Source organism: Ranitomeya imitator, chromosome 8, assembly GCF_032444005.1.
Source record: "Ranitomeya imitator isolate aRanImi1 chromosome 8, aRanImi1.pri, whole genome shotgun sequence".
NCBI lineage: Eukaryota > Metazoa > Chordata > Amphibia > Anura > Dendrobatidae > Ranitomeya > Ranitomeya imitator.
In genome coordinates this window covers 170922492-170949196 of record NC_091289.1, presented here as the reverse complement: position 1 = coordinate 170949196, position 26705 = coordinate 170922492, and the positions used below count along the sequence as shown (strand labels likewise).

At 42.3% G+C, this 26705-nt stretch overlaps 2 protein-coding genes across 4 annotated transcripts in view; one reads left to right on the top strand and one right to left on the bottom strand.

Moving 5' to 3' along the window:
• The window catches only part of CIMAP2 (ciliary microtubule associated protein 2), a 19163-nt gene extending 5272 nt beyond the window's left edge, over nucleotides 1-13891 (top strand). The window contains exons 2-10 of the mRNA XM_069737838.1: nucleotides 969-1056; nucleotides 2592-2762; nucleotides 2845-2967; nucleotides 3573-3710; nucleotides 3819-3962; nucleotides 7886-8053; nucleotides 8931-9059; nucleotides 11580-11710; nucleotides 12041-13891. Of these exons, the coding sequence (XP_069593939.1) occupies nucleotides 969-1056; nucleotides 2592-2762; nucleotides 2845-2967; nucleotides 3573-3710; nucleotides 3819-3962; nucleotides 7886-8053; nucleotides 8931-9059; nucleotides 11580-11710; nucleotides 12041-12125 (1177 nt within the window). The 3' untranslated portion in view covers nucleotides 12126-13891. The remainder of the gene's footprint in view (nucleotides 1-968; nucleotides 1057-2591; nucleotides 2763-2844; nucleotides 2968-3572; nucleotides 3711-3818; nucleotides 3963-7885; nucleotides 8054-8930; nucleotides 9060-11579; nucleotides 11711-12040) is intronic.
• On the bottom strand, nucleotides 12161-26705 carry DHCR24 (24-dehydrocholesterol reductase). Of its 3 annotated transcripts, none has more exons than XM_069737835.1 (10): nucleotides 26604-26705; nucleotides 22770-23019; nucleotides 21541-21696; nucleotides 20534-20639; nucleotides 19997-20115; nucleotides 19037-19300; nucleotides 18814-18957; nucleotides 18529-18726; nucleotides 17828-18006; nucleotides 12161-14866 (listed from the first exon to the last, which is right to left on the bottom strand). In XM_069737835.1, the coding sequence occupies exons 1-10, from the start codon at nucleotides 26642-26644 to the stop codon at nucleotides 14713-14715; spliced, it is 1611 nt and encodes a 536-aa protein (XP_069593936.1). In that variant the 5' UTR covers nucleotides 26645-26705; the 3' UTR covers nucleotides 12161-14712. The 3 variants fall into 3 exon arrangements, with proteins under 3 accessions (XP_069593936.1, XP_069593937.1, XP_069593938.1); XM_069737836.1 differs by lacking the exon at nucleotides 26604-26705 and adding an exon at nucleotides 23400-23469 and having other exon boundaries at nucleotides 13922-14866; XM_069737837.1 differs by lacking the exons at nucleotides 22770-23019; nucleotides 26604-26705 and adding an exon at nucleotides 21784-21964 and having other exon boundaries at nucleotides 13922-14866.

The window sequence follows — 26705 nt, the reverse complement described above, 5'->3', positions numbered from 1 at the left end:
TTATACTATATGTGGGCTGCATTATACTGTATCGAGGACTATGGGGAATATGTTATACTATATGAAGAACTATGGGGTGCATTATACTATGGGAAGTGAATTGTACTACATGGATGACTATGGCGGTGCATTATACTATATGGAGCACTATGAGGAGTGTATTATGCTACATGGAGGACTGAGCAGTGTATTTTAATATATGGAGGACTATAGGGAGTGTATTATACTATATGGAGGACTGTAGTGCACATTATAATATATGGAGGACTACGGGGTGTATTTTACTAAGCAAGTAAAATGCTGCATATTCAGATTGTTTTTGCTGGATCAAAAATCCTTGTTCTCAGCAGCACATCGCCGGTGTAAACTGTAGATGTGCTGCTGATAACATGATACTGTATGGTGATCTGTTAGTGATCTATTAATGATCGTTCTGTCCCATCGTTATTCCTCAGCTGGTGGAAAGAGGCCGGGAAACAAGTGTTAAACAACTTCAGTATTGTCGATCAAACTTATTTAGCGACCGGAGATCAGCGCATGTAAATACAACCGAAATGCTTTTGCGTGATGTTCAATATGTTAGTATTTGGGGCCCCATTTTAAACTTTGCCTAGGGCCCCACTTTGCCTAAAATCGGCCCTGCCTACAAGTGTACAAAGATATTATACAGTCACCATGTGACAAGTGGGCCTGTGTAACTTCAAATGCCAGGGCTGAATTTTAGTCCCAGTCTGGCCCTGCTACTATGTGGGCTGTGCTATATACTACTATGTGGGCACTGCTATATACTACTATGTGGGCTGTGCTATATACTACTATGTGGGCTGTGCTGTATACTACTATGTGGGCTGGATTTTAGTCCCAGTCCGGCCCTGGTGACCAAATCCTTGATTGGAAGGTAATTACTGAGCACAATTGCATCTTATTTTACTGCTTTAGACATCTTTGTATCGCACTTTATCTTGCAGATTTGATGTGTCTGCAGTTTATCCTGAATTGAAGAAGCCTGGCACATACACGCAAGTATCATACTGCAAGAGGGCAACCTCAGAGCTAGTGAGTAAAAGATGCCAGAAGCCATTGGACAATAAAAGGCCATAATCGAACAGCCTTTGTTGCTTCAATAAACATTGCATAACACATGTTCAGCTAAATATACGGTACTTATTTCTCCACTTATGAGTCACTTCCTTTCAACCCCCTCTGCCTAAACGTATCATTCACTCAAAGGCCATGTTCATATATTCAGTATTTGGTCAGTATTTTACATCAGTATTTGTAAGCCAAAACCAGGAGTGGGTGACAAATACAAAAGTGGTGACGTGTTTCTATTATACTTTACCTCTGATTGTTCCACTCCTTATTTTGACTTGCAAATGCTGATGTAAAATACTGACCAAATACTGAACGTGTGAACGTGGACTGAAGGGGCAGCTAAAATCTGTAAGACTGACTGTCAATTCACTGAGAGATCAGGTTACAGCTGCCTTTTGAAATGTATGGAGGGAAGATATGGAGAGTTGGAGAACAGGCAGAGAGATACATCTAGGACAGTTTATTAGAAAAAGACATATCACACAGACTGGAGAACAATATAATCAAACAATCATTAAAGCGGTTTACAGTTTTCATAAAAACCCTGTTCACCGGCTGCAATTTGTATGTGTTTTTTTTTGTTTTGTTTTTAAAAGCAAACTGGTTTTATTCACCCTCTCTGGGTCCAGCACTGATTCTCCACTGCTGCTCCCGGCGTCTGTTACTGTCTGCAGCACTGACTTCACGTCAACAGCACTGCAGTCAATCAGTGAGCACAGCGGCTCTCACCACTTTTTTTGTGCCGTCAACTAAGGTTACTTTCACACTTGCGTCGGTACTTGGCCGTCACAAAGCGTCGGCGCAACGTACCGACAGAAGTGTGTCCTTTCATATTTCCGCCTGCAGTCCCGGGGAGGAAAGAGTCAGAGAGCGAGATTTCCTGCCGGGCATGCGCAGTCGGAAAAACAGGATACAACGCACAGAAAAACGTTCCCTTGAACGTTTTTTTCCCGACGACGGGCCGCCAAATTCCGACGCAACCAGTGGGCGACGGACAAAACGTGTGGCCATAAGTCACGATGCGTCACTAATACAAGTCTATGGGAAAAAAAAAAAAAACGCATCCTGCGGGAAAATTTGCAGGACGCGTTTTTTTCACAAAACGACGCATTGTGACGGGTTCTGAACAACGTAAGTGTGAAAGTAGCCTAAGTCAGAGCCATTAAGCTCAGTGATTGGCTGCAGCGCTGTCTACGGGATATCAGTGCTGCAGACAATAACAGTCACTGGGAGCAGCGGCGGAGACACAGTGCTGGACCTGGGGAAAGTGAGTAAAGCACACAAATAGGTATATATTTTTTAAACAACCTGCAGCCTAGATGACAAGGTTTTTTGAAACCAGAAAGCCCCTTTAGCTTTTAATGTGGCCGTGTGGATTGGAGCTCTGTCCTAAGTTTTGCTCTGTGGAACATATGGTTACAGCAAAAACGGCGAAATTGACTAAGGTCCATGTTATCAGTTTATTGAGTTTGGAATGACACCATAATCTAATCCAGGGAAGACGGTTGGGTCCAGGATCATATGAAGCAGCACCGGGCGATTTCAATCCATCAGTTCTCCAGAGAAATGCGTCAGCGCCTGGATGGAAACGAGCCGAAGAAACAGAGAGGCTGACGGAGATGCCTCACGTTCTTTACAAAGAAGCCTGGGAGAGGAACCGCTTGTTGGTGAGGGATGACGGTGGCATGTTACATTCTTCTCAACTTTAATAACTGGTCTGACTTCTTGGATATAACTTAATTTCTACAGAAACAAAACATGGGACCCGGGCGATACAATACGAAGTCATTTGTGGAATTGCTGGACGAGAAGCCAAGTAGTGTGCGTGGCGTGTGCGACACCAGAGACGTGCGATTCAAGGAAGATAAAAGGGTAAAGCGTTTTGCAATATTTTATATCTCTGTCTTTGCCACACGCAAGATGGCTGCTTTGTGTAGATGATTTTATACGCTAGATCCATGTAGAGTCCAAATTTCCTGCTGTAGCTCTGGCTGCAAATCTGCATGTGTTACTGATAAACGCACAAGAGAATGAGCATGCTGCAGAATAAGAAATCCGCACTTGCTCATTTTTCTCTACGGACACATGGATGAGATTTACAACGTTTCATCCACTTGCCCCGTACTGTAATGTCTCCTGCGCAAATCTGCAAGTAAAATCTACATTGAACCCATCACAACTGAATTTCACCAAAATTATATCAAGTCTGGTTGCTTCAGATAATCTCCTGAATATCCATACACTAATTATCCATAGGCGTGTCCATAGGATGGATTATAAAGTGATGGCATATCCCAACAATATTCCATCGTTTTCTGAGATGGGAGTAAACCTAACAAGAAAATCAGTTTATATCTTGGCATTAAAGAAGGGAAATGTCTTTTATAGTTGTTTTACGCATTTCCATCTTTGTATGTAATTATACTTTAATTATTATACATGTAACCAATTTGGCCGCTTCTCTCCCCTCCATGCAGGACTGTTACCCAGGTCCCGGATCTTATGGAAAAAAAGGAAACCGTTCTGCATTAATAGAGGAGAGGACTTCAAAGTCTGCAAACTCCAAAGGCATCATGGAGAGCGAGACAAGTAGATGTGGCACAGCAGACAGCAATGTGAGCGACTGTGTAACGAGAGGGACCTGTAGTAATTTGCATATTTCTTCATGGCGCTATAACAATAAATAATAATAAAATAATAATAATGTTAATCTCATTTTACAGGGATGTGACCTGGGACCAGGAACCTACAACATCACGAGCTCCACAGATGAAACCTTTAATCACATTGTGGGAAAGAGAGGTCCGTATGACTTATTCACCGGATCAAGATCAGGGCCCATCCTATACGGACACTTTGCTACACCTGTAAGTAGGGTCACATATATAAAGCTTGAAAGGTAAAATCTTTGGGCTTATGTGTAGTAATAAATCCCTCCTGCATGGCACTGAAGCCGACAAATTGTCAAGTACAGCAGGCGGAAACATTCTTTTTTTTTTTTACGGAGCTTTTTCTAAACAGGTTTTGGAAGATTTTGTGGTGGTGCTTCCCAGGTTTTCCTAAACCAGCGGTCTTTTTCCCTCTCGTGGCATTGCTGGCAGTTTTGTCATTGTTTTTTTTTTACGGCAGCTCCTCTTTATACTTTCAACTAAATGATTGGGTGGCTTCACAACAAAGAAGATTGAACATGTTACTTCTTTTATTTCATGTTACTTTTTCATGGTTTTTGAACCCTAAGGCTATGTGCACACGTTGCGGATTTTGCTGCGGATCTGCAGCAGTTTTCCATGCGTTGTACAGTACCATGTTAACATATGGAAAACAAAATCTGCAGTGCACATGCTGCAGAAAAAAAACGCGCGGACATGCAGCGTTGTTTTTTCCACAGCATGTCAATTCTTTGTGCGGATTCCGCAGCAGTTTACACCTGCTCCTCAATAGGAATCTGCAAATAAAATTAGGTAAATCCGCGGGTAATCCGCAGTGCGGTTTACCTGCGGATTTTTCAAAAACAGTGCGGAAAAATCCGCACACCATTCCCCAACGTGTGCACATAGCCTAAAGAAGTGATAAAAGACTGAACATGTGCGCAGCAATGTCATTTTTACATTGCTGTGCATTATGTTCCTTTTTTGCTGCGATTTTACATGGCTATGCATTAATTTGCAGCACTTTTATAAGCACATTTGAGGCAGAATCTGCCTGGAAAAGACATCATGTAAACATACCCTAAGGCGTTTTTTAAAGATTTTTTTTTTTTTAATGAACCTTCTTCAAAAAGTTAGGCCGGCCTCACACTAGTGAGTTTTACGGACCTATGAGCGCATTAAATACGTCCGTAAAACCCGCATTCCACACGGCCCTATGCCCCAGCTCCTATCTGCCCTATTTTACTGATCCGTATTATACGGCTTTCTACGGCTGTAGAAAATCGCAGCATGCTGCGTTTGTCACCGTATTGCGCCAAAAAATCGCCAATGCAAGTTTATGGGGGCCCGAAAAATACGGATTACACACAGACCAGCAGTGTGACTTGCCAGAAATACGCAGCGGTGTTAGCGAGAAAAGCCGGCAATTCAGTGCGGTGTACAGTAAAATCACACTGACAGCTTACAATAGAATAGGTGGACTAAATGTGTACACATAGAATAGGTATATATATATATATATATATATATATATATATATATATGTCAGTGAGACACATATATGTATATATAATAATATTTCATCCAGCGCTAGATAGCTTAAAAGCCGGTAATTCAATTGCCGGCTTTTGCTATCTCCTTCCTAAACCCGACATGATTTGAGACATGGTTTACATACAGTAAACCATCTCATATCCCCCTTTTTTTGCATATTCTACACTACTAATGTTAGTAGTGTGTATGTGCAAAATTTGGCCGTTCTAGCTATTAAATTAAAGGGTTAAATGGCGGAAAAAATTGGCGTGGGCTCCCGCGCAATTTTCTCCGCCAGAGCAGTAAAGCCAGTGACTGAGGGCAGATATTAATAGCCTGGAGAGGGTCCACGGTTATTGGCCCCCCCCACCCCGGCTAAAAACATCTGCCCCCAGCCACCCCAGAAAAGGCACATCTGGAAGATGTGCCTATTCTGGCACTTGGCCACTCTCTTCCCATTCCCGTGTAGCGGTGGGATATGGGGTAATGAAGGGTTAATGCCACCTTGCTATTTTAAGGTGACATTAAGCCAGATTAATAATGGAGAGGCGTCAATTATGACACCTATCCATTATTAATCCAATTGTATGAAATAGTTAAAAAAAACTCACACACATTATTAAAAAGTATTTTAATTAAATGAACACACCGTTTGTTGTAATATTTTATTGTACGCTCAATCCACTGGCTGAAGACCCTCGCTCTGTGACAAAGAAAAAATAATAAACCAACAATATACATACCTTCCATAGATCTGTAACGTCCCACGTTGTAAATCCATCTGAAGGGGTTCAATTTTTTTTACAGCCATGAGCTCTGCTATAATGCAGCTGTGCTGCTGGCTGTAAAACCCCAGGGAATTAATGGAAACTAGGTCAATGACCTGTAGTTACCTTCATTCGCGGTGAGGCGCCCTCTGCTGGTTGTCCTCATTTGAACTCGAGCCTGGGAACTTTTCTGATTTTTACCCACGCTCGAAGGACATCCACCAGAGGGCGCCTCACCGCAAATGAAGGTAACTACAGGTCATTGACCTAGTTTCCATTCATTCGCTGGGGTTTTACAGTCAGGAACACAGCTGCATTATAGCAGAGCTCCTGGCTGTAAAAAAACGTAACCCCTTCAGATGGATTTACAACGTGGGACGTTACAGATCCTAGGAAGGTATGTATATTGTTGGTTTATTATTTTTTCTTTGTCACAGAGCGAGGGTCTTCAGCCAGTGGATTGAGCGTACAATAAAATATTACAACAAACGGTGTGTTCATTTAATTAAAATACTTTTTATTAATGTGTGTGTGTTTTTTTAACTCTTTCATACAATTGGATTAATAATGGATAGGTGTCATAATTGACGCCTCTCCATTATTAATCTGGCTTAATGTCACCTTACAATAGCAAGGTGGCATTAACCCTTCATTACCCCATATCCCCCCGCTACACGGGAATGGAAAGAGAGTGGCCAAGTGCCAGAATAGGCGCATCTTCCCGATGTGCCTTTTCTGGGGTGGCTGGGGGCAGATGTTTTTAGCCGGGGGGGGGGGGGGGGGGGCAATAACAATGGACCCTCTCCAGGCTATTAATATCTGCCCTCAGTCACTGGCTTTACTACTCTGGCGGAGAAAATTGAGCGGGAGCCCACGCCAATTTTTTCCGCCATTTAACCCTTTAATTTAATAGCTAGAACGGCCAAATTTTGCACATACACACTACTAACATTAGTAGTGTGGAATATGCAAAAAAAAATGGGAATATGACATGGTTTACTGTATGTAAACCATGTCTCAAATCATGTCGGGTTTTTGAAGGAGATAGCAAAAGCCGGTAATTGAATTATCGGCTTTTAAGCTGTATAGCGCTGGATGAAATATAAATATATATATATATATATATATATATATATATATATATATATCTCACTAACATATATATAGACAGTATATATGTTTTTATTATTTTTTGAGCACATGGATCCCTTGTATATCCGTATGTCGGTTTTGCAAGCCTGCGAGAAAATCTCGCAGTACGGATGCCATACTGATTACATACGGAGGATGCCATGCGCAAAATACGCTGACACACCCTGCCTACGGAGGAGATACGGACCACTATTTTGGGGACTTTTCAGCGTATTACGGCCGTAAATTACGGACCGTATTTTTATACGCTGAGTGTGAGGCCGGCCTTACTCAAATCACTTGGAAAACTCTCATTCATTTCTATGGGTTTCTTGAGCTATTTTTTTCTGAAGGGTTTTTGAAAAATGCTTACTTCTTTGAAGCAAATCCTTATGGAATAGACTCCAAATTAAGCACCGTGAAATCAAAAGGCTGCAAGTAAACAAAAAAACTTTAGGAAAAAAACTCTTTCGAAACTCTTCAAAACTTCATCAAGAAACGCTGCAGGGAAAGAAAAACTTGTCATTTCTGAACACCTCCAAGCAGTCTTAAGATCTCGCTATCATACAATGTGGTGATTTAATTAAGAGACACATTAAACTTAATGAATTTATTGCATCTTCTTAGTGGCGTGCGGCTCGCCAGAAATGCTAATCCAGTACAGAACGCCAGTGCTTTTAGTGGTAAAGTACTTTTTTTATATACATACAGAAAAATTACAAGTCGGAGCCCGGACAGTATAAAGTCAAATCATTTACTGAAGAACTGGAAAACGAGCAGAAAAAGAAACACGGAAAGTTTGGGAAAATTTCTCAGTATCCAAAAGTTCCAACTGAGAGAATATTTTGCAGCACATTGACTCACTGGTCCCGGCCCATTGTAAGTATCTTAGATGGAGCAAGAAACTTGGCAAATTATATATCTCACCTGCCAATATCTAGCCTTGTCTGTTGAAAAAAAAAATCCTGAGAACTGAGTTGGGAATGAAGAAGTGATCGCCCGTGCACTGTGCTTGGCCTTCTCTAGCAGTCCCATAATTGAATGGAGCAGTGGTATTTGACTGCCTCTTGTCTCAGGGTTGCTGGGAAGCTTTCCACAGGCAGGTGTCTGAACAGTCAGGACCCAGGTCCTACTCTGCCGTGATCTCTTTTTACGCCTGCTGACATAGTGACCACAGGTGACTACAAATATTAGGTACCATCCCGATTGGGTCACCTTGTCGCGGTGGCCTTTGTTTTTTTTTTTAAACAAACAATATTAATTAAGTCCCCTATGTTATTTACCTATACTATTACTATTTATTTACTTACTACAGGGTATTTGCTCATTTTGGGTTTTTTTTTATCTTGGGTTCTGCTTGTTAAATGGCCACAGTGTGAATGTGCACCTAGGCATTGCTCTTATACCAGAAAAACTCAAAAGAAACACTACACATGCATAGGTCAACTTGGTGATAGAAATTAAAACATATGTAAAAAGTAAATACTAATGTGAGTGCATGTGCAGGCCGGACTATAATATGGCGACCCATCGATTAAAAATACACAAAGATCAAAGAGCGAAGAGAAAACATAAAAAAGGCCAATAATATTTAGGTGAAAAAAACTGTTTTATTGATTAATAATTTGGTACACAGAGGAAATGCCTCAGAATTTCCTAAGTAATATACCGTACATATTTACTAACATGGCAGATCTCCACACATTTGTCACAATGTACTGGTTCTGTCCATTATACTGGTTATATTTTATTATAGGACTCTCCAGGGCCCGGCTCCTATGAAGCAAAACCACTATTTGCCTCTGTACGGAAATCTTCAGCGCCCTTCCTAACGTCTGCTAAGAGGTTTGAGAGGAAGTCATGCAGGCTCCTTTTTGGAAGCAGTGTAAGTGTGCCATCCTGTTTGGTGCACCAGGTGTATCCGTTATGGCAGTCAGCTACAAATAACAGTATTGGGTGATTTTCTGGAAAATCCGCTGCATGAACAACCCACGTTAAAATACCCATATCAGTTTTTTAGCTATATGCATTTGTGTACCTCTTCATTGCAAGAAAGCATTTGTTGGCTTCTTAAAATCATGATTATATATGTACAGTCATGACCGAAAGAGTTGACACCCTTGGAATTGTTCCAGAAAATGAAGTACCACATTTTGCGGGCTATAAGGTGCACAGGACCACAAGACGCAACCCAAATTTTGGGGAGGAAAATTTGAAAAATACAATTTTTCTAATGTTAAAATGGGGGTCAGTCTTATAGTCCGAATTTAGCTTACCAGGGGAGTGGCAGCAGTGGAACGGGGTCACAGGAGGCAGGGTCGCTGCTGCAAGAAGCCGGCAGTAGGAGTTGGGTGATGCTGCAGACCCTGGGCTGGGAGAAGGGGGCGTCACGTCGGTTTGAGGCGTCGAGCCCTCGGCTTCAAGAAAATCTCTGCCGTGAGGCAGGAGTGGAATCCTTACTGTGTACATTGATTTTTCCCGGCGGTGGGCTCCAGGATAATGGCCGTCAGTTGCGGTACATACGCAGATTTAGATCTCGGCTCAATGATGAGCTGAGATCTCAATGACATCCCCTCCTCCTAGCCCAGGGCCCGCAGCATCGCCCCACACATGCCGCCGCCGGCTTCATGCAGCAAGGACCCTGCCTCCTGCGACACTGCTCCACCACTGCCGCCACCCCCTCGGTAAGGTACATTTGGACTATAAGACGCGCCCCACGTTCCTCCCAAATTTAGGGGGGGAAGTGCTTCTTATAGTCCTCAAAATACTGTATTTCTTCCAGCAATTACACATGTTTATTTCCTTTGTGTGTATTGGAACAACAGCCCCTCCCCCCAAAAACAGAAAAAATGCAAATTGCTCATAATTTCACACAAAACTCCAAAACGGGCCAGACAAAATTGTTAACACCTTTCCAAAATTGTGAGTAAAACAACTTTGTTTCAAGCATGTGATGCTCGCTCAACTCACCTGTGTGCAGTCTTACAGGCAATGCTTTATGGGAAATGTTATGCAAATTAACTGTCTCCCCATTTATGGAGAGAGGTAGCTACCTTATAAGCCAATATCCTACCTATAAAAAGCTTTCAAACATAGGCGTAATTTTTTTTTCCCGATTTTGCACAAGATTATTTGTACCTTTTGGGGATTTTCTTTCCTTACACTAAATTAATAGGGGGAAACAAAATTATTATTTTCCTTTCTTTCATCAACATCCTCTTCCCTCTACTCGTTAGAACTACCAAGCGTAAGTTGTCGAGGGGATTTTACCCATTGTAAATTTATGCCTTTGCATTAACATTCCTGCTCCTGCCTTTGGAGAAGACAGAAATGGTTTATTAACGCTTTTGTCTTATTTTTCACCAGGCTACATAGCGCTAAGGCCGGTTTCACACGTCAGTGGCTCCGGTACGTGAGGTGACAGTTTCTTCACGTACCGGAGCCACTGACACACGTAGACGCATTAAAATCAATGCATCTGTGCAGATGTCATTGATTTTTTGCGGACCGTGTCTCCGTGTGCCAAACACGGAGACATGTCAGTGTTCGTGGGAGCGCACGTATTACACGGACCCATTAAAGTCAATGGGTCCGTGTAAAACACATACCGCACACGGACGTTGTCCATGTGCAGTCCGTGTGCCGTGCAGGAGACAGCGCTCCAGTAAGCGCTGTCCCCCCCACATGGTGCTGAAGCCGCGATTCATATCTTCTGTGCAGCAGCATTTGCTGCAGAGAAGATATGAATAATCCATTTTTTTTGTGGTTTTTCGTGTATAAAATAAAGGTCCATGTCCCCACCCCCTGTGCGCCCCCCGCTGTTCTGAAAATACTCACCCAGCTCCCTCGTTGGCTGTCGCTGCTTCCTCTCCTGGCCGCACCTTCTACTGTATGCGGTCACGTGGGGCCGCTCATTTACAGTAATGAATATGCGGCTCCACCTCCCATAGGGGGCCTTTATTTTATACACGAAAAACCACAAAAAAATGGATTATTCATATCTTCTCTGCAGCAAACGCTGCTGCACAGAAGATATGAATCGCGGTTTCAGCACGATGCAGGGGACAGCGCTAAACTTTAGCGCTGTCTCCTGCACGCTCCGTGTGGTACCCAGTGGGCACACGTGTGCCACACTGATGTGCCACAGAAATGCAGGGGCACACGGACACGGATAATTCCGGCACCGATTTTTTTCCTGTACCGGAATTATCTGGACGTGTGGGACTGCCCTTAGGACCTAGTGATCACATGATTGCCGGGTGTCTGCTGAGAGAAACATTGGCTGTCACGTGACTGCTTGGAATTGCAGTTCCAAAATTGCAGAACTGACTAATTTAAAAAAAAAAAAAATTTCAAAGAGGAACTTAAATTATGTAAATCGTTATTACTACTTTTCCTCTTGCAGAACACAGTTGGCGTAGGAAGATATAATATAGACAAACCAGCACGTGGAAAAACAGCAACTTGCTTCCGAACGTCATTTCTTTCAAAGACGGGGCGATATTTATCAAATTTTGAAAGGGATAAAGTTCTACAGTAAGTGCAAAATGGTAGAATTTAGAATTGATGCTCTACATGGCTTATTATTTGTTCCTTTACTTACAGACATCGCACTCCCTTGAATTACTGAAGTCCTTTACTTCCTCCCTGCTAACGGAAACAATATGGCAAAAAAAAAAAAAATCTTTCTACTTGAATAGCCCTTAAAGCAAGCAATCTCTGCAATGTGAAAACAGAGGGGTGATGTGTAGTTATGTGGATATGCCATTACATAGAACTTTATAATTGGGGGGGTTCCAACCTCAGAGATCCAAATTCTTCTTACAAGAATAACCGCGTTTTAAAATTTCCATTTTTTTTTTCTAGGGAACGTATTCAAAAGTCCCACACTCCTTCGTCTGCTAAAAACTTATTAGAGTCTGACTCCTCAGCACCACCTCGTTCAGCGTGATGGCCGTCATAGCTGAAGATATTAAAAATAATGACTGACGGATGTGCAGGGTTTTATTATAGTGTGAAACGATTGTGATACGGACACAAATTGTAATATATTAACAGGATTCCTATGCAAAATCTCTGAATACATGCATAGAAATAACATGTTGCATTTAATTTTGTAGGGTGTGTCCAGTACTACGATATTAATATTGATAGCTCATCAATATCAGATTGGTGGGGGTCTGATAGATAGCACCACAATCTGTCTACCTTTTTTTTCCCGTTTTCCTGGGCAGGAAAGTTGCCAGAGCTCCTTACAGTATATCCGTTGTTCGCAGGTACTGCAGCTCAGCTTTTATTGAAGTCAATGGGAGCTGAGCTGCAGTATCGGTAAACTGAGCAGTCACAGTATACAGACATGTTGTTTTCTGGCTCTGTACACTGCGCACTTCTGACAGCCGTGGGAACTGCTACCGGCTGATCGGATACCCAATATCGTAGTCCTTGACACCCCCTTACGATCAGTAATTTAAATGATTTGCTGTGAATATGTGAGTTTGATATAGTTGTCAGATAATATATAAGATATTTTCCAGCATTTTAGACTGGAATTAAAGCTTTTATTATTTTCTTATTTTAAATCCATCCTCTGCATCTTCAGCTCAGACAATCTAGTGGTCCCAGAGATCTTCGTCAACTTCCCAACAGGGCTACTGTGATGTGCATCCATTAGACCACTGCAGCCAATCACTAGTCTCAGCGGTCCTGTGATGTATTTGCCATCATCACCACTGGGGTCAGTAATTTGCTGCAGCAGTCACATGCATGGACAACATATCATCAGGGAAGTAAACCTTAAAGACTTGCTGTGATCCAATCCCAGACAACCCCTTTAAATCAATCTGTATATGACTATGGAAATAGCCACGGCTACTTGATTTATATTTAAAATGATGCATGATTGTATTTTATTTTGTATAATTTGTGAATAATGTAACATCAAGCATAGGCTCTGTTGTCACGTTTTTGGTCAGAGTTGGGGTGTATGTTCTCTTTGCATTTTTGTTTAAGTCCTGGTAAAATAGTGACATTTTTGCAAATAGTCACATTAATTTGTGATGGTTGGAAGGTCACCAGTGACCTTAGGGAACTATTAAAGTTGTAGTAATTTAGTGATATTTATTGCAACTTGCTGGAGATTAAATGTAACTGCGTGCACCATCAGAAAGTCACCAAATTGAGACACTTAGTAGGTTCTAGGTGATTTCACCGTAGAAATAGTCTATTGCCCGTATAGTAAAAGACCTGAAATAGCGCCTACTAATGATGAGCATGCTCGGGTGCCAACTGAGTCTTCGACATGTTCGAAAAATCTGTTTGAGACCGCGCTGCTGCATCGCTCGCGGCTGTTTGACAGGCGCAACACAGGCAGGGATTCCCTAACAAACAGGCAATCCCTGCATGTGTTGTGGCTGTGGAACAGCCATGAGACATGCAGCCGCGCGGACTCGAACATATTTTTCGAGCACGCTGAAGACACTCCGTTAGCACACGAGCATGCTCAGATAACACTTTATCTGAGCACGTTCGCTCATCACTAGCGCCTACCATAGTTGCCACCACTGCACATTTACCATAAATTTGCCCCCGCAGACACTTTAAATTGCTTACCACTTGTCTACAGGTTGTTACTTTGATTGTAATATGAATGCAATGCACTTGCTTTTAACCCTGTTACCACTGTTTTTGCAAAATACAATAAAAACTTTGTGCCAGGAACAGGTGTGCCCATAAAAAAAATCCTATAGCCACAAGAGAAGAGACAATGCTTCATAATACATAAAAATACAAGAATTACATACAATTATATATTAAAGCACCCTGCTGGCATCCAGATATACAAGCATTGCCATCTTTTGGCTTCATCAGCAAAACAGACTTTTTGGCTTTTCAGAGACAGTTCGTCATTTCAGCCTTTCATGGGCCGGATGTGAATAACTGCATCCCGATGCCTGCCGCCGCAGGTGGGGATATGGGAAGCACCGAGCACAGCTGCACTGCATGCTTTCCATAACTCCCATAGATGTGAATGGGGGTGACACAAACAGCAGACCTGCTCCGTTGGCCGGCACATGGATGAAGTTATTACTTTTCATGGCTGACATGGGAACAACCTTTGATGGCCAAGGTTCACATTCAACTAAAGGACATTGTTTGCAGTCATATTGCATGGCAAGGAGAAGTCATCATGGCTGCACGGGGCTCTTCGGAGCTATTGTAATCCTTAGCTTTCTAGGGCACATTGTGCACTTATCTGGTGCAGTGATAAATAGTGACTCTTCATGGAAGTCCCTCACTGGCACCCAGATGATATATGGAAGCGGTACCAGCTGTAGGGATGGCATCGGTCACTTTTGCAATGTTAGACAAAGTGCAATGATGCATCCGATGCTGAAATGTCGGGACGCTGGTGTTGGAGGTTTGTCAAACTCCAAGGTCCTTCAGCTGATTGTGGGGACAAATGCTTTGTAGTCCGAGTCTTGATTAAAAAAAAAAAGAAAAAAAGAAGACCATAACGTTCTGCGGAAAATGTCTCTCACTCAGTGGCGTGCAGCTTTGCAGATTTTATCATACACCTCTGGGAAGGCGTTCTTACAACCCAGCTTCTGTCTCAACTTCTGATACGAGGATCCATCAAACATCTCCCAGAATTCGTCACGGCTCATGTAGCAATCTGCGTAAAGCATCTGGAACCTGAATGGAGAGCGAAAACCATCAAAAACGGAATAAGTTCAGAAACTGAAGTATTCAGATAATTTTCATTTGTACTGTAATTTATTATACTAATGAGCGGTGGAGGTCCCGTTAATCGACATATTAGGGCTAGTTCACACAGGATGGATACTCTGTGGATATTTCCAGGTAGGTATGCCAGTGTATATCAGTAGAGGTGGATGAGATTTCCCAATATCTCATCCACAGGTTGCAAATAAAATTTGCACAGCACTTGACCTGCGATGGGGATTTTAAATCAGCATGTTAAAGGCTGAAATCCGCGGCACTGCATAAGGTGAATGTTATATTTTGCCACCAATTCATGGCAGATTTTTTTAAAGCAATTTATGTCGCGAGTGGACATGACCTTGGGATGTTTTGTGTGAGAGAGAACTCCATGCAGGCGTTACCTCTGGTCTGATATAAATTTCTTAGTACTGCAAGGCAACAACACTGGGGCAGGATGGGAGAACATATGGGGCCAGGAATGAGACAAGGGGCCAGGATGGGGGATGTTATTACAGGAAGGGGCCAGGATGTGGGACATTATTACTGTAAGGGCTAAGGGATATTAGAGCTCCTGTGTATACTGTCACTGGTGATCCCTGTATTACCTATACACTATATACAGAGCTCCTGTGGGTAAGGTCACTGGTGATCACTGTGTTACATGTACACCATACACAGAGCTGTGTATAGTGTTACTGGTGATCACTGTATTACCTGTACACTGATTATACACAGGATATATATATATATATATATATATATATATATATATATATATATATATATATATATATAATGTCACTGGTAAGTCACTGTATTATCTGAACACTATATACAGAGCACCTGTGTATATTGATTGTCACTGGTGATCACTGTATTACTATACACCATACACAGAGCTCCTGTGTATAATTTCATTGGTGATCACTGTATTACCTGTACACTATACACTATATACTGAGCTCCTGTGTGTAATGGAACTTATGGTAATATGACCAACAATACCACATAGAAGGAACAAATACGGCCACTCCATGACCAGACCACATATTGTCACCACATAGTGACCGAATGCCACAATAGTGATCATTAATTAAAAAAAACACAATGCTAATTTTAAAAAAATGTATGTTACTCATATACCTAAAAAGAGTATTGGATATTTTAAGAAATGTTTAGTAGATTAGAGTAGAGTAGGGTGCTGCTAAAGAGTCTACCTTGTCGTGGTGGCGGCTTAAAAAAAAAAATCTTTTGGCCAAAACAAAAGCTGATGGCTATGTATGTGATCTGGTGTTCGATGGGAACCGATAATGAGTGATTGGTGATGACGTGGTGGAGGAGTGGAGTTTTTCCAAGAGGAGGCGGTGGGACTGTGAAAGGCTCGAAGGGTGGAGGCGGAGCAGGAGTGGAGCCTGGGCAAAGTCTCAAGGGGGCACGAAAATTTTGCCAGTATGGAGCTCTGAAATTCTTGGTGACAACCCTGCTAACTAGTGAACCTCCATGGTATCCTGTTGATGCTTGATAAATGTTAGATCACTTGAGATCCCACTGATCACTATTACAGGGGTCCTGAGGGGTCATTCCTTCTCTCCATATCCATAGTAAATAGTTGTATGGTGCAGTGGCTGGGCATATATCCATCCAACTCAATGAGCATTACAGCCAGATCTGCAGGGCGATTCCCCATAGAGTTGTATGGAGTGAAAGCATGCATGCTTTTTTAATCGGATTGCATGAGCCCGATTTCATTGCCAATGGGAACGAGCCCTTACTTGGAAGATTGCATTACCTTGGTCCAGCAGTCACAGAGTAAAAAAGTGGATATGGGACCAGGATACTGCAAATCTATTTGCTCTCCTTAGGCTACTTTCACACTTCCATTTTTTTGAATCCGTCACAACGCGTCGGCGCGACGTATCGACGGATGCGTCAAAAATATAGAAAAATGGATGCAACACATCCAGTATTTAGACGGATCCGCTAGACGGTTCTGTCGAAAAACTGGATCCGTTGCATCTGTTTTGTCCGTTTTTACCATCCATTTCATCCGTTTTTTTGACGGATCCGTTTTCCATGCCTAAAAATGGGAGTCTCCCAAATGTGATTGGCTACTGGAAAATAGGGAAACCAATATATTGACTGGCTGTTTTCAGGGTGGAAGGAGTCTTGCTGGCACATTTGGGGGTGACGCCCCAGGCCAGGTTTGTATAGATTTGGGGCCTGTCTGGCCAATTGGCTACAAATTCCTGATTCTGAGCAATGTCAGTGTAAAAAAACAGATTCCAGCGCTGGATTCCATCATACGACGTGTCGCGACGGATCCTGTGTCCATAGGCTTCCATTCTAGTCAACGACGTATGCCGCAGGATCCGTCGCGACACGTTTTCCCGACGCAGACAAAAAAAACGATCCGTCGCTAATACAAGTCTATGGGAAAAAAAAACGGATCCTGCAGGCACATTTGCAGGAACAGTTTTTTTCCCAAAACGACGCATTGCAACGGATCTGAAAAGACGGAAGTGTGAAAGAGGTAACAGATAATTGTTATTTGTGCAAAAAAAAAAAAAAATCACCATTAACAGTGTTCCTGCGCTCGTTTAATGTTTAGGATTATCTATGGTACGGGATACTTTGCTCTCTGTAATGACTTGTGCTGAGTTTGTGCATACAGATCTTTCTTTTTCCCTATTATTTTTGTAAATCTGTTAACCCTTTCTTAATATCAAGAAATATCATTTACAACAACTACGTAATGATTAGTAATTATTAAAATGCTTCATAAAGATAATAAAGACAGTAATCATACACATCAGGGCTGAAGATGTCGCAACCTGTTCCCTTCCCCCTCCCCATACTGACGGTCACATTGCACAGCAGCCTGTACCCCTGACCGTGAATGCATATTGTTGTCAATCTAAAAGCAAAACTTACCCGTGAACATCTCTGACAAATTTTTCCAGTTGGCGCATAGAAGCTTTGGCATCAAAGTGTTTCGTCTTTGGCTCCCCATATGCCCCGATATCTACGTAGAGCTCCGCTTCATTACCCTTGGGGTGGACCATGCCAGGATGACTGGGCAGAATGAAAGGACAGAGCCATAGTGGGTAGACCTGTGAAAAGAATATGAACAAGAACATTTTTCACTCAGCCTAAGTGCTCATTCACACGTCAGTTTTTCGAGTGCTAGCTGTGTTTTTCAGGATTAACACTCGTACCTATGACAGTCTTTGTGACTGTGATTTTTTGCAGACCCAGTGGTCTACAAAATCGAAGAGACATGTCGGACGTTGATTCAATTGTCGGATGAAACTTGGCAATGAAAGTCTATAGGTCCATGAAAAAAAAAATAAAAAAAAAAAAAAATGGACAGCACTCAAATGCCATCCATGTGCTGTCCATTTTTTTTATAGACTGATAGGAAAAGGAGGAGAAATTTTTTTTTGTCTAATCAGAGCAAAACTGATGAAAGTCGGAGTCGGACCAAACTCTGGACTAGAAAATCGGTCTGGGGTTTCAGTGTTTTTGATCAAAGTGAGCATTAAATCACAACCTGCACCGATAGTCCAGAGCTGCATTCACACTTCTGCTGCTCATCAGACACTTTTTGTGAACCATGTGTTACAGATACATACACTAATCTCCCTATGGAAGGCGCTGATGGCTTTCTGCAGACATTTCATTGGGACGAGCATGTCCTGCACCACATGATGCTGCTCGTACAGCTTCCTGATGGTCTCTCCTTGGGTGAGCTTTAGTAATGAGATTTTCGGAGGCACCATCCAGCCAAACAGGTAACGGAACGCGGGGTGATTGCCAAATGGAATGATATCCTAGAACCAAAGGGAGACGGTGAGCAATGGCTGTGAATGATGTTTCTGGGACGCACACTGACCCCAAGACTAATATTGGAAACCCACCTGCAGCTCCCAGAAGATACTCCTGGTATGTCTGTGGTAGTAGTGGCGTAAGGGGATGTACTCAGTCCCACTTTGGTTATTCTTTAAATATGACTCCACGTGACGGAAAAACCAAGGTTTCCAATAACTTCCGATACTATTAATCTAAAATGCATCAAAGTATTAATGGAATTAAAAATTAGGCGAGACAAAAGATAGAAAAATCAATGATGGTGTCAAATACCTGGTCTGGCTGAGCCTCGTCGGTTAGGACCCCGGTCATTATGACGGCCTCGTCAGCCGAGTATACCAAACCCTCTACAAAATAGTTCTCTTTTTTCATGGATTCTCTTGAAAACCTCTCGCAGATCTTCTCCAGGCCTCTCACAGGGTTGTAGTGCAGCTTCACATACTTCTTAGCCGGAACGATCTTGATTTCTGTTGCAACCAAGAAGCCCAGAGTCCCACACGACCAAGGAACGGCATAAAAGAGGTCAGAATTTTCCGTCTGAAGAGAGAATTAATACACTGACTGCAAAAGTAAAAAAGAAGTGCAACAAATATCCAATAAAAGGAGTGGTACGGGGAAAATATACGGTAGATAAATCAGCCACGAATAACTTACTAATATAGTCTTATAAGGCTTGGTGTCCCGATACTCTTGTTGCCTCTCCATCTTGTGTTCCACCGCATCACTTCTAGTTCTGTGCTCATGGCTAGTAGTAGCGTTATTCCCATCTAGAGATTATCACTTTTCCATAGAATAAGTGATAATTTGCTGATCAGTGGGGTCCGACCACTGAGACCTCTCAAGGCCGGGCCTATCTGAAGGCAGGAGTGGCCGGGCATAAGCGACCACCACTCCTTACATTGTCTAGGGGACTGCTGGAGAAAGCTGAGCACTCTGCTTCTGGCCGTCCCATAAAGAATGAATGGAGTGGTGGTCGCATATAACTTGCCACCACCGCAACATCGCTCAGCAAGTTATCACCTATTCTATGTACAGCTGATAACTTCTAAAGATGGTGATAAATCTTTAAGGAGCTAGCCGACCGCTTATTTAAATAGCCGACCCCCTCCTCTCCACAGAACAAGGGGATACGGGGCATCTGGCCTAATAGTGGTATATTAGTAAGCTATATAAAATACGATTTAATATGCATTCATCTATATTTTTGTTTTAAATAAACAAACTATGTTTTACCGGTGTACACCGCACAAGACTCCCATCAGCAAGGACAAGTTCATAGGCCAAGCAGATGTGTTGAAAAAGTCCAAAGTTATGGGATGACGATTCAATCCCTGTTCCCATAATCAGGCCACCTGTGCCCAAAAACATACAGAGAGATTTTTTAGAACTGATAGGGTTACCCAGGTTTGCCCAACACTTCCTTCACAACCGTTCCACCAAGTAGAGGCCATACGGGCTTCAGACACTGACGGGATCAGCTGTTATCGCCAGAAAAAGCTGCGTTTCGCCCTACAAATGTATTGCTACCAGCTATCAGGCTCCCTGCGGAATATTATCTCTGAAATAGGACACTTGCAGAAAAAAGACCAAAGCTTAACGTTGCGCTATTGCAGGGTCATCATGATGGCATCTCCTCTTGTTCCAATTCTGATAATTTCAGTTCTTTATATGAAACATTTTTGTTTAACCCACTAAATTCTCAAAATGTTATATTTGTCAACTCTCAGAGTCATTTTTTTTTTTTTTTTGCTTTTATACATTTCTTCTTACCGACTGTCAGATCGTCAAGCTCTGGTAGTACAGGAAGAGTCCAGCCGATAGAATTAAGAAGGGCAGTGACCTGACCCATATTTACCAAAGGCTCCACACGTACAATCTAAAGAAGCCAAAGGAAACGTGAAACATTAAAAAAAAAAAAAGAAATGCACTTATAAATTGGATTATCAGATTAAAAATGTAGAATGCTAATAAAAACAATCAACTTTGCAATTTACCACTTATTAAAAATCGTCTCTGTTCTTGAGAATGGAGGGATTTTTTATGTCACAGTTTACTGCTGTTTATCTAGGTTACTTGCCACCTCTGCAGTCTATCAGGGGTGGTCGGTTTCCAAGACAAGGAAAGCAGCGCTAGCTAGCTCTTTGGTATACAGCTTGTAAACACTGCCGGATCACTTGATCCATCCTGCTTTAGTCTCGCTGTGCTTTTCTGATGCTGCAGAGGCAATGCTGCCACAGCTTGCAGCATGGGAGAGTGCATAGCTTAGGACAGATCCTTTAACTGTCAGTCTTCAGGAGTGCACCGCCACTCCCCAGTAAAATAGGAAACCAGGAGACGGAGGAACGGTGCGCTCCTGAAGAAGGAAGACTGGACAACTACTTTACCAGCGTAAAAGGTATTTTAGAAAAACACTCCTCTGAGTGGTCTTATTCACGTTGGAGTAATAATAGAACTTGTACCCCAGGTGGAAACCTTTTTAATATTGTACTTTACACTGGTGTATTGGTGTTTTTTACTCTTTGTCATAATAAAAACAACTCCTTTGCCACTACATAATGTACAGCGCTGGGCTGCTTGCGATGCACCGCAGCCCCTTCAATCAGCCGATCGGTGGGGCACCTAAAGCGGGATCCAGTCTGATCCAGTTGACCTATCCTAAAGACAGGTCAGCAATATTAAAATCTAAGAAAACTCCTTTTACTGACCCCATAACTGTATCCCAGCTTATTCTTTCCATCCAACAGAAAATCATTCTAATTTCTTGGTGTAGAAAGTACCTGTCTCTTAGTGTCCACCTCCAGGATGTCCATGAGATTGATCATTATGTTCTTATGTGTGTTCTTGTACTTCCCAACTCGCAGGGATACAGTTAACCATCCCGGCCTTCCAGTGCACATGAAGTTTTTACCTCCTTCGGCTTTCCAGGCTCGTACCTGGGAAACAAAGTGATATAATAATACTATAAATAATACTAAAACATTATAGTAAGAACAACAATATAATAAGATATTAACATTAACCTCATTCTCTGTTTCCAGTTTCCTGATGCGGACAATTTTCATTTTTGCGTTTTCGTTTTTTTCCTTCCCTTCTTACAAGAACGGTCATTTTTTTTTTCTTTCTCCCCATTGACATTGCTGTATGAGGGCTCATTTTTTTGCAGGACAAGTTGTAGTTTTGAATGACACTAAATTCTGTCATTTTTTTGTGTGAATTGTTTTCCTGTGTCATTCATCATGTGGTTATAAAAGACCTGGCAGCGTGATTCTCCAGGTCATCATTTTGTTCTATACGTTAGTATTGAAAAATATGTAGAATTTTGTGAAAAAAAAATTTTTTTTGCAATTATCTGACACATACTTTTATTATTTTGTACAAACTTTTTTTACTTATTATTTTAGTCTCCCCAGGGGACATGAACCAGAACAGACGCCACTGGGATCGTGTCATTTAAATGCTGCTGTCAGAGATTGGCATTATTCCCCCAAAAATCTAATTATCGCCTATCCATAGGATAGAGGATAAGTTGCTGATCGCAAGGGGTCTGACAGCGGCGGTCCCAGATATTCCTGAGATCGGAGCTCTGAAAGCCCATCCCAAATGGAGTACATGTGTGGCCTCTGCTCCATTCATTGTCTATGGGACTGCTGGTAATAGCTGAGCGCAGTGCTCAGCAGGCCTTAGACAATGAATCGAGGGGAGGCCGAGATCGCTAGGGGTCCCAATGTTCAGAACCTCCACGATCACCACGTTATCCCCTATCCCATGGCTCCTGAGCTTTTTCCATAAATGCGCCCCTGACCTTCGCCGTTGGGAAAAGGTTAAAGAGTAACAAAACTTTTGGAAAACTTCTAAAGGTATACGGTTGGGGTAAAGAATTTGAAGAACAAAGTTGTGTAAACTCTTTTGAGTTAAAGGGGAAATTCTATCCTGGAACAATCAGCTGATTACCCAGAGTCTGACTTCTGGCCCCCTTGCAAACTGCCGATTTTGCCTTCCCTCTTACCTGTTCTTGAATCTCTTTTACCCGGCGGTCATGTTGCTTGGGGGCGCTGCACATTTTAAACACCAGCCAGGCCCTGACGTAATAATACACATCGAAAACAACGGAGAGCGGGAGCAAGAAGAGGCAAACAAACACCCATCTGTGGTGGACGATGACGTATTCAAAGCCTTTCGCCCTGATCCACAGCAGTAAAAGGACAAGTGCCCCGGCGACGTACAAGATCACGTCCATTGCTTCAGAGGAAGGAGAACTGGAAAGTACAAGAACAGTGGGAAAAAGGTTCCGTAAGATAAGGGGAAAAGCTTCTACCATCACTGTGAATGTTACATAACAGGGGTGATATATTACAGGGAAGGGGTCGGACGAACATGACCTATTGCTTAAATCAGGGTTTTATGATAAGTGCTTTTTCATATCACCATCTACTGTATATTAATAATAAAAATGGTAATAATAATCTTTATTTTTATATAGCGCTAACATATTCCGCAGCACTTTACAGTTTGTACACATTATCATCACTGTCTCCGATGGGGCTCACAATCTAAATTCCCTATCAGTATGTCTTTGGAATGTGGGAGTAAACCGGAGTACCCGGAGGAAACCCACGCAAACACAGAGAGAACATACAAACTCTTTGCAGATGTTGTCCTTAGTGGGACTTGAACCCAGGTCTCCAGCGCTGCCAGGCTGCTGTGCTATCCACTGTAAAAGTAAAAAACATCTTTCTTGGTGGAGTCTGTGTTATCTTCTGTATGTAAAGGTGTTATCTGTCATTATACAGGAGGGGTAGGAGGTGAGCTGTGACACTACTGACTGCATATAGAGGTATTATCAATCATTGTAGTCACTGTACAGGAGGAAGAAGTGAGCTGTGATATCACTGACTGTATGTAGAGGTGTTATCAAACATTGCAGTAATTGTACAGGAGGAGGAGGTGAGTTGTGACATCACCTATTGAGAACGGTAGATCCTGTAATCTTCTCTATATAGAGGTGCTATCAGTCATTGTGCAGGAGGAGGAGGTGAGCTGTGACATTTCTTATTGAGAATGGTGGGTCATGTGTTATCTCCTTTATATAGTGGTGCATTGTACAGGAGGAGGAGGAGGTCAGCTGTATAACATCTATTGTGAATCGTGGATCATGTGTTATTTACTGTATATTGTGGCGCATTGTACAGGAGGAGGAGGTGTGCTGTGACACCTATTGTGAATAGTGGATCCTGTGTTAATTACTGTATATAGAGGTTCTATCAGTCATTGTACAAGAGGGGGAGGAGGTGACCTGTGACGTTACCTAAAGTGTTGTTATGTCATGGAAATACTGTCTGTGATGATAATGAGACTGCTGAAAGTTCTTCAGTACAGAGCAGGAAGTGTGAGTCCTGAATAATTAAAAGTAAAAGTAAAAATTTTAAAAAAAGTTATAAAAAATAGATATATATAAAAATCAGAAGAGAACTGGAGTGGAGCCGGAGCCCTCGCAGACTTCATCTTCATTTACAATTCTAATATTTTCAGGATTTACCTACTGCTAATCCCATGAGTCTACAGGACATGAAGACATAAAGGGTTGTATTTACAGTACAGACCAAAAGTTTGGACACACCTCATTTAAAGATATTTCTGTATTTTCATGACGATGAAAATTGTGCATTCACACTGAAGGCATCAAAACTATGAATTAACACATGTGGGATTATATACTTAGCAAAAAAGTGTGAAACAACTAAAATTATGTCTTTTATTCTAGGTTCTTCAAAGTAGCCACCTTTTGCTTTGATGACTGCTTTGCACACTCTTGGCATTCTCTTGATGAGCTTCAAGAGGTAGTCACCGGGAATGGTTTTCACTTCACAGGTGTGCCCTGTCAGGTTTAATAAGTGGGATTTCTTGCCTTATAAATAGGGTTTTCTTGCCTTATAAATAGGGTTGGGACCATCAGTTGTGTGGAGCAGAAATCTGGTGGATACACAGCTGATAGTCCTACTGAATAGACTGTTAGAATTTGTATTATGGCAAGAATAAAGCAGCTAAGTAAAGAAAAAAAGAGTGGCCATCATTACTTTAAGAATTACTTTAAGAATTGAAGGTCAGTCAGTCCAAAAAATTGGGAAAACTTTGAAAGTGTCCCCAAGTGCAGTTGCAAAAACCATCAAGCGCAACAAAGAAACTGGCTCACATGAGGACCGCTCCAGGAAAGGAAGACCAAGAGTCACCTCTGCTTCTGAGGATAAGTTTATCCGAGTCACCGGCCTCCGAAATTGCAGGTTAACAGCAGCTCAGATTAGAGACCAGGTTAATGCCACACAGAGTTCTAGCAGCAGACACATCTCTACAACAACTGTTAAGAGGAGACTTTGTGCAGCAGGCCTTCATGGTAAAACAGCTGCTAGGAAACCACTGCTAAGGACAGGCAACAAGCAGAAGAGACTTGTTTGGGCTAAAGAACACAAGGAATGGACATTAGACCAGTGGAAATCTGTGCTTTGGTCTGATGAGTCCAAATTTGAGATCTTTGGTTCCAACCGCCGTGTCTTTGTGCGACGCAGAAAAGGTGAGCGGATGGACTCTACATGCCTGGTTCCCACCGTGAAGCATGGAGGAGGAGGTGTGATGGTGTGGGGGTGCTTTGCTGGTGACACTGTTGGGGATTTATTCAAAATTGAGGGCATACTGAACCAGCATGGCTACCACAGCATCTTGCAGCGGCATGCTATTCCATCCGGTTTGCATTTAGTTGGACCATCATTTATTTTTCAACAGGACAATGACCCCAAACACACCTCCAGGCTGTGTAAGGGCTATTTGACCAAGAAGGAGAGTGATGGGGTGCTACGCCAGATGACCTGATGGTTTGGGGTGAGCTGGACCGCAGAGTGAAGGCAAAAGGGCCAACAAGTGCTAAGCATCTCTGGGAACTCCTTCAAGATTGTTGGAAGACCATTCCCGGTGACTACCTCTTGAAGCTCATCAAGAGAATGCCAAGAGTGTGCAAAGCAGTCATCAAAGTAAAAGGTGGCTACTTTGAAGAACCTAGAATATAAGACATATTTTCAGTTGTTTCACACTTTTTTATTAAGTATATAATTCCACATGTGTTAATTCATAGTTTTAATGCCTTCAGTGTGAATGTACAATTTTCAGTCATGAAAATACAGAAAAATCTTTAAATGAGAAGGTGTGTCCAAACTTTTGGTCTGCACTGTATGTTGGTGGAGCATCATCTGCTTTCGCCGTATATTTGTGATGTTATAGCCAAGTTGGCACATTGGATATGTTAATCAGTTATTTAACTAGCGACCTGGTGACATTATGACCCCTGGAGTCACAGCCTGAGACATTATTTATTGTGTATTCTTGGTCTGATCACTTAGTGCAGGAATCCTCATCTTACTTATTTAGCATTATTGCACTTATGATTGTACTTTTATCTTATTATTTATCCAAAATAGTAAATAGTTTAACCCATAAGTTAATTTCTGAAGGGGTAAAAAGGATATTTCAGTTATTACACTAGCTTAAAAAAGAATTACAAAGGCGATCAAACCGTCTAATGGAATCGACCCTCACAGCCCAAGTGACGGAAAAATAACAAAAAAACTGTGGGAGTCGCAAAAGGGGCCACACTCCATTTATTTAGGGTTTTTCAACCAAGTTCTTGTGACCTGAATGATAAAAGCTGGTGTGATCCGTACAGCCACCGGTCCAGGCGGAGATCACTCTGTATATCATGCAGGTAACGGATCGCCTGTATCCCGTGGCTCTGCTGATGTAACACTACAACCCCCAGCAGGCGCAGTATATGGAGCAGTGTCAGCCGTCCGCTCACCTGTGCGCCCCGCAGCCGCCGTCACCTCCTCTCCCCAGCATTTGCCTCCCTCTGCCATCCAGCCCCTACCACACCGCCAGCTGTCAAATTAGACCACGCCCT

Bases quoted from the DNA above. Each gene is read 5' to 3' on its own strand.
- DHCR24 (XM_069737835.1), bottom strand. From the start codon at position 26,644: ATGCTGGGGAGAGGAGGTGACGGCGGCTGCGGGGCGCACAG. The intron at 23,020-26,603 runs GTGAGCGGACGG...TGTACTTTCCAG, and splicing joins GGCGGCTGCGGGGCGCACAG to TTCTCCTTCCTCTGAAGCAA. The intron at 18,727-18,813 runs GTGGGTTTCCAA...CTTTGGTTCTAG, and splicing joins GTATCTTCTGGGAGCTGCAG to GATATCATTCCATTTGGCAA.